The following is a 7,365-nucleotide window of genomic DNA, read 5'->3' as shown; positions in this document are numbered from 1 at the left end:
CTCCCACCGCCTGGGACATGGGCAGGGTGCAGAATGGCTCTGCACCCCTGCATGCTGCATCCAGCAGCTCGGCGACCCATTCCAGCAGGGCGTTGTGGCCACTTTCTAGCAGCCTGCACAGCAGGACCTCCCGGGCCACGATGATTGTTGCCCGCATGTTTGCTTGTTCCCTGCGCGTGTGCGGAGTAGTTGCCGCATCGTAGTTCGCACATCGCGCGACGGCGCGGCTATGGCACGGCACCAGTGGAGAAGGTTGCGCTGCACGCCCCCCACGACCGGTCACCCCCGGTAGAACGCGGGCCGCGAGAAGCGCGGAGTGGAGGTCTTCCTCGCCGGCGGGCGCTGCCGAGGAGGTCTGGATGACCCAGTGCTCGACGTGTGCTCTCAGGGTGTCAGCCATGGCATCGGTGGAGCAGCGGAGGACTGGTCGACGGAAGAGAAGATCCGACACACCCCTTCATGGCGCGCAAATGTCGGATTATGGGATCCGCAGACCCTTGAGAGGTTCGAACTCTAGGGTGCGTGCGGAGATCTCAACCTACCCAGCCTGCCTACTCGCGAACCTCCTAAGCCTAGCGCGTCAATCTCAAAGGGACAAAGAGACACGAAAATTTTATCCTGGTTCGGGCCACCGTTGTGGTATAATACCCTACTCCAGCGTTTTGGTGGATTTCCTCGAAGGGCTGAGGATGAGCTAGTACAATGGATGAACAAGGCTCAGGAGGTGAGGTGTTCTTGTGCTGGTGTGGTGTATGCTAGCTCTACTTGTTCTGATTCCATCCCTCTCTATGGTGGTGGCTAGTCCTCTTTATAGTGGCCTTGGTCCTCTTCCCAAATATGAGCGGGAAGGGATCCCACAACGGCCGGATTTGAAAGGGGACAAGTACTATAGTCTATCCTGACAAAAGTAGTCTTCGCCTACAAAAAGCCTCTAGTCGTGACGCTGCGGTGGGCTCGTCGATGACCTCCGTCCTGCCATCTGGCGGTTTTGGTCTCGTTGCACCATAATGGAAACCTTTGGCTGGTTCCTCGGGACTCCGCACCTATGGCTGGCCTCCTTTGCACCGAAGAGGAAACTTGTGCTCTGCGCCTGCCTGGCCTTGGTCGTCATGGCTCACGTCAGCTGAGCCTCGTGAGGTGACCTGCATAGAACTCTCTGCCCCTCAGGAGCCAGCCTGAGGAGGCCGGTCCTCTCGGGGGTCTTGGCACTGCCGCCTCGCGAGGCTTGGCTCCTCGCGAGGGTCTTGTAGTGCTGGTGTTGGAGCTGGGCCATACCAGGCCATCGATGAAGCCACGTGGTGGGCCGCAGGCAGGCAGGGCTGGATACCCCTGAATCCAGGACGCCGACAACAGGCCTCAAGGGCTCGAATACATAAGCTCAAAGCGCAAGCGAGTTAGCGGAAGGAACAATATCTGAGTACAGACATAAGTTAAACAAGGATGCCTTAAGAAGGCTAACACAAAAGTAGCATCGACCGAAAAGGCAAGGCCTACTACCTGGGACCTCCTAACTACTCCTTGTCGGTGGCGGTGTCCACACAATAGTAGGCACCCTCGGGGTAGTAGCAGTAGTCGGCAGGGGTGGCATCTGGCTCCTGGGATCCACCATCTGATCGCAGCAACCGGGTATAGGGGAAAAAGAGGTAGCAAAGCAACCGTGAGTACTTGTCCAAAGTACTCGCAAGCATCAGATCTATGCTAAGTATGCATCAGTATCAAATGGAAGGGTTGTATCCATGGACTATACTGCAAAAGGCCAGAATAAAGAGGAAGGCCTAGCCTATCAAAGACTAGCATCTTCAAGCATCTTGCAGCACTCAGAAGAGTACAGAATATAATATAATTGACAAGCATGTTGTAGTTATAACGCCCAGAGATCCTTCCTCGACTCCCTGCGAGAAAGTAATACCAGAGCCAACATATCCATCTCATGTCTCAAGTATCCATTTATAGTTGTAATAGATCAAGATACAACTCCGAGCATCCATAACCATAGACATGGCTATTCGAATAGATAACTTCCCTGCAAGGGTGCACCACATTACTATAGTCATAGTCATGCCCGGCCTCAGAAGATAAACATGTGGTAGTCCTACCTAGGCTACATAGAGAGGTTCCCGTCGGTCTACATCCTAATAGCTCCGGGGTCTTGGGCCCATCGCCCATTGCAATCCACGTCGTTGTGCGCATGGTGAATACCAGCGCCACCTCGGTCCTAAATTGTGTGATTCAACCCTGACACAATGCTGAACTGGACACCCGACGGAGCTTTCGGAAGAAACGTACGACGCCGAGTGCCCATAAATGCTCCCACGTGGCGGCTAGTGTGTATAGGCCAGTGGCCAACTTAGAACAAACACCCAAACCTGTTAGTGCATTATTAGAAGAAGTGATGGCTATTGGGACAAGTCCGGAGCTACCACCACATCCTGGGTGATACCGCTAAATAGCCAACCGCCACCAAAACTCTCGCGGGTGCTCTCTAGGCCCGCCCGACTTTCATAGGTATCTCTCATGGGTGCTCTCTAGGCCCGCCCGATTTTAACAAAGGTCTATAGTAAAGTCAAGGTAACCGTGTGTCCAAAACATCAAGTGGAAAAACCCGAGGAATCACCCTCGATGGATTCCATTCGATGTAATCATCAAGGTGAACATATGAGGAATCAACCTTGAGGTTCACACTTCAGGTGTTGCATGAGAGAGTCGTCATCAGGAGTGGTGAAGGAAGAATCACCCTTGACAGACCACGATCGGCTATGCTACAGAGTTATCATCAGTAGTACGTTACGTGGTATCACCCTCGGCACTCGATAGTAACTTTGCGGAGTCATACAACTAAAGAGGGGTGAGGTGATGTGTCAGGCTCTGGACAGCGATCACGTTGATCGAGTCATCGAGCATCAAGCCGAGGCTAGTGGGACAAGGTGAGCGTTCATTGATGGATCACTAGCCACCTATACTAAGCAGTTCAGGATAAGCAGGAAAGGTACAATGAGTAGGTTACAAAAGCAGGCTGTGCATTAGAATAGGAGCAAACAAATATAATAGCAAAATATAACGCAAGCATGAGAGATAAGGAACTGGGCAATATCGGAATGGTCAAGGGGGGTTTGCTTGCCTGGAAGCTCTGCTGAAAGGGAAGGAGGGTCGTCGTCGACGTAGTCGATCACAGTGGCATTAGCAACGTTGTCGGGGTCTACCGTAGAGAAGAGGGGGAAGAAACAGTAAATATAAAGCAAACAGTTGCATAGCATGACAATAGGCAGTGTTAGGGGTGTTCTAATGCGGCGCTACGCGATGCCGGCGAAGGGGGGACATCCGGGAATGTTCTCCCCAAGTTTGGCATTTTCGAGAAGATGAAACAGAGGGGGCGGTTCCATGTTCTCTATGCTAGGGACGTGTGGCGAACGAACAGAGTGCGTATTCGGATTTGTCACATTTTCAGAGTGTTTTTCATATATAAAACATTTTCATTGGAGCTACGGATTATTTTCTATGAATTTCCAAAGTTTTATTCAATCTCTGAAATTATTATTATTTAATTTAATCCAAAAAACCAGAATTATGACGTCAGCCTGACGTCAGCAGTCAAGAGGGTGTTGACTGGTCAAACTAGCTAATTAGTGGTTAACAGTATTATAAACTAAGCTAATTAGCTAATTAAGCACAGGGCCCACCTATCATGGACTAACAGTTAATTAGTTTAACTTAATTAGGTTAATTAATTTAACTAATTATTAACTAATTAAATATTCTATTTATTTATTTTAAATTTTAAATGGGTGACGGGCCCCACCCTTCAGCGGCCCATTAGAGCACTGGAACGGGTGTTAACGGGGCACGACAGGAGGGCTATTGGGTGCGGGCGTGCGATCGCACGGCGAGGGAAGGAGGGCAAACGGGCGGAGGGGCAGCGACGGCCAGCGAGGCGGTCAGGGGCGGCAGAGGGTGTGGGCCGGTGCGGGAGAAGCGGCGCGGGGCAGCTGCCACCGGGGCGAGCGGAGAAGCGGCAGGGCGAGCAGGGGGCCGCGAGCGCCTGCGGCAGAGGCTGGCGGAGGTGGGCGGTAGCCGCGGCGTGCGCGAGCCAGGGGCTGCGGGATCCAGCCTCGGCGAAGTAGGCACGGCCGAACGAGCAAGGCGAGGCGTGCGGGGCTGCGGGCTAGGCACAGGGTGGGCGAGCGGGCGACGCGCAGCTGCGAGCGAGGCAGGCGAGCGGCGAGCGGGGCGAGTGGCGGCAGACACGGCCAGGGGGGCACGAGGCGCGGGCCGAGCGAGGTACGGCACGCCAAGGTCGCGGCCGGACGAAACCAGAGGTGAGGTAGCATGGGGCTCAGCGGTGGCGCCACCTCGGACTCAACGGTGTCGAAGACACGGGCACACACGACGAACGGGAGGCTAGGGGAGTACCTATGCGATGCAGCGAATGTGATGGGCACACGTGTGTGACCAATAGGCCGCCGAACGGCATCAAGCTTCGGCCATGGCGGTCCTACCGCCTAGAGGACGAGCTCGTGTAAGAGAGATGAGGGGCGAGAGGAGCTCACGGCGAGATTGGTGGTGAGGTCGGGGAGGCCGGAGCGGCGTCGGAGCAGTGGTTGAAGCGGCCGGATGACGGAGGCCGAAGCGGGCGGAGACGCCCACAAAGTTTCTTTGTAGCTGGTCCTACACGGTGCCCCTTATCTGTGCCATTGGTCGCCGTATCGAGATGTGTGCTAGCACAGTATTATCAGAGCAGCCACAGGGTGTTTAGTCTCAAAAGTAAAGGCTATATTAACAGTGAATTGATTCCTAGTAGGTATTGAGGGCCACACACATAGCTGTCCCGGTCACATCACCACTAGCTGCCAGCATAGTGAACAGTGAATTGATTCCTACCATGCGTTTTTCTACTGAGCTGCCAGCATAGTGAACAGTGAATTGATTCCTACCATGTGTTTTTCTACTGACACAAGACACTCACCGCCCTAGCCACACAATGGTGATTAAGATGGAGCAAATGAGATGAGCTTTACCAGGCCCTAGCCATTCTTTATTTTCAGAAATAAGGGATAATCAAAAAAAATTACAAGACCCCAATACGAGCATGCATACTGTCAAATATTAGAATTTACTCGTAATGGACAATGAGAGAAAAAACAGTAGTCATCCACACACATATTCAAAAGCTTCTTGCGTTCAGAAAAAGATCATAAGAGAAATATAGGTCCAACAACAAAAGGATACACAACAGATCAAATTGTTGATTAAAGCAAACAGTAGTGTTTGCATACCAAGATTCCAAATCGCAACAAAAGGGTACATAACGGATCTTTTTTTTCTTGATTATTTGCACCAGACGCATGTTTGACAGCCCCCATATCATGCATAGGCACATTTTTTCTCAGTCGTCATCGATAGTCTCAATGAATTGCCTCGGGCGGACACCATTGTTTCCCCTCAAGTGCATCAAGTCATACACGTAAAAAGGAACGATGTCTCCGTTCTGGATCTGAAATCATGGCCAAAAGCAATCTGATACAAAACACTGATCCAAAACAGAGCTTGGGGAATTACGACCAAGTTGTAGCCAAACTACCTGAATCAGATGGAGATAACACTGATACAAGTTGTAGTTTGGGATTGGAACGAACCTGAGATTACCGGGCGAGAGGCACATGGCCGTGAGTGCCGACGAGCTCCCAAGACCGACCGCCGCCTCCTTTTCAGCACCCCTTGCGCCCGGGATGCTCTGCTCCGCCCCGACCGACAGCGGAGATGACTGCCAAGATCCACCCCCGCCTCCTTTTCAGCACCTCCGCATCCGATTCCCTGCTCCACCCCGACGGTAGTGACTTTCCCCAATCTGTTGTAGCGACTAGGAGGATCGTCGAGATCCAAAACCACGCCTGGTCTGACCTCGTTCATGGCGGAGGGGAAGAGGAGGGTGGAGGAGGAGGGTTCGTCCTCGTTCATGTCTGAGGGGAAGTGGAGCGTGGAGGAGGAGGGTGCGACCTCCTTCATGGCGGAGGGGAAGACGAGGATGGAGGAGATTTTTTTGTCAAAAGAGACCACCTCCCGGATTGAAATGACAAAAAAGACCACCTCTGGATCAGATTGACAGAAGAGACCCCCCTCGCCGTGGCGGCAGGCGCGGCGGGCGACGTGTGGCACTTGCCGCCACGGGGTGAGGCGGCTGGCCCTGCCGCCACGCTGCCAGGCGGCAGGCGACACGCAACGGATTTTCTTGTCCGCGCCCGCGTCGGACGGAACGGAGCCAGGCAGATGGGCCCTGCCGCCACCAGGTGGGGTGGCAGCACTGTGCCCTGCCGCTACAGGGCGTGGCGGCAGCACTGTTGTTGGGCCATGCCGCCACGGTGTGTGGCGGCCGCACTGCTGCTACATGCATGCTTGATGTGGTAACAATCACATCCATGACGACAACTAGTACTACGCCGATTCAGCTGATGTGTGCCCATGTTGTCTGCCTAAACACGAGCTTGACCTGTCACATAGTATGAATGAACTATCAAATTGGGATATACATATTGCACGAACTGGTTATATAACCCATTCCATTATTGATTGCTCGCCGTGTAAGATCACATCCATCATTATACACTTCGTGTCACCAGAGCCCGGCCTTTTTGTTCTAGAGAAGGCATCGCTACTGCAATTAAGACCTTAACGTGACACGACCCCAAGGCAAGCTTCCATTACCGGCGTTACAAGTGACACGTCAAGCATGCATGCAGCAGCAGCCCGGCCGCCACACGCCATGGCGGCATGGCCCAGCAACAGTACTGCCGCCTCGCCCTATGGCGACAGGGCACAGTATTGCTGTCTCACCAGGTGGCGGCCGGGCCCACCTGCCTGGCTCCGTTCCGTCCGACGCGGGCACGGATGAGAAAATCCGTTGCGGGCTGCCTGTCGCCTGGCAGCGTGGCGGCAGGGCTAGCCGCCTCACCCCGTGGCGGCAGGTGCCACGTGTCGCCCGGCGCGCCTGCCGCCACGGCGAGGGGGTCTCTTTTGTCAATCTGACTCAGAGATGGTCTTTTTTGTCATTTCAATCCGGTAGATGGTCTCTTTTGACGAAAAATCGGAGGAGGAGGGTGTGTCCTCGTTATGGCGGAGGGGAAGAGGAGAGAAGAGGCGTCGATTGGGAAGAACGATAGCAGAGGCGTCGACGGGGAAATAAAGCGGTGAGTGGGCCAAGACTGCTGCAGGCACACGTCAATTCGTGGCGTGAACAGTGGCCTAGCATGGCCCGCCCAGAGTTAGGCTTTAGTAGGCTTCCAGCCAGAAGATTAAGGATTAAGTGTTCAGAGCCAATTGTTGTGTGCACAAATCTCAATGAAACATGGGTGTGAATGGAAGGCTCAGATAAAG

At 53.6% G+C, this 7,365-nt stretch overlaps 1 protein-coding gene across 1 annotated transcript; it reads right to left on the bottom strand.

The window, feature by feature from the left end:
- Positions 1-5,129: 5,129 nt before the first annotated feature.
- LOC119320978 lies at positions 5,130-6,044 on the bottom strand. Its single transcript, XM_037594864.1, has 2 exons — positions 5,631-6,044; positions 5,130-5,488 (listed from the first exon to the last, which is right to left on the bottom strand). Exons 1-2 carry the CDS (start codon positions 5,998-6,000, stop codon positions 5,451-5,453), a joined length of 408 nt encoding a protein of 135 aa, XP_037450761.1. The 5' UTR covers positions 6,001-6,044; the 3' UTR covers positions 5,130-5,450.
- Between the last annotated feature and the right edge of the window lie 1,321 nt (positions 6,045-7,365).

Source organism: Triticum dicoccoides, chromosome 1B, assembly GCF_002162155.2.
Source record: "Triticum dicoccoides isolate Atlit2015 ecotype Zavitan chromosome 1B, WEW_v2.0, whole genome shotgun sequence".
NCBI lineage: Eukaryota > Viridiplantae > Streptophyta > Magnoliopsida > Poales > Poaceae > Triticum > Triticum dicoccoides.
Note: the sequence above shows the minus strand (reverse complement) of the source record. Positions and strands in the feature narration are given on the sequence as shown.

What these genes read in the sequence shown, in the direction of transcription:
- LOC119320978 (XM_037594864.1), bottom strand. Translation starts at nt 6,000, where the DNA reads ATGAAGGAGGTCGCACCCTCCTCCTCCACGCTCCACTTCCCCTCAGAC. An exon ending in CTCTCGCCCGGTAATCTCAG is followed by an intron (nt 5,489 to 5,630) that starts GTTCGTTCCAAT and finishes CCATGATTTCAG; the next exon opens with ATCCAGAACGGAGACATCGT.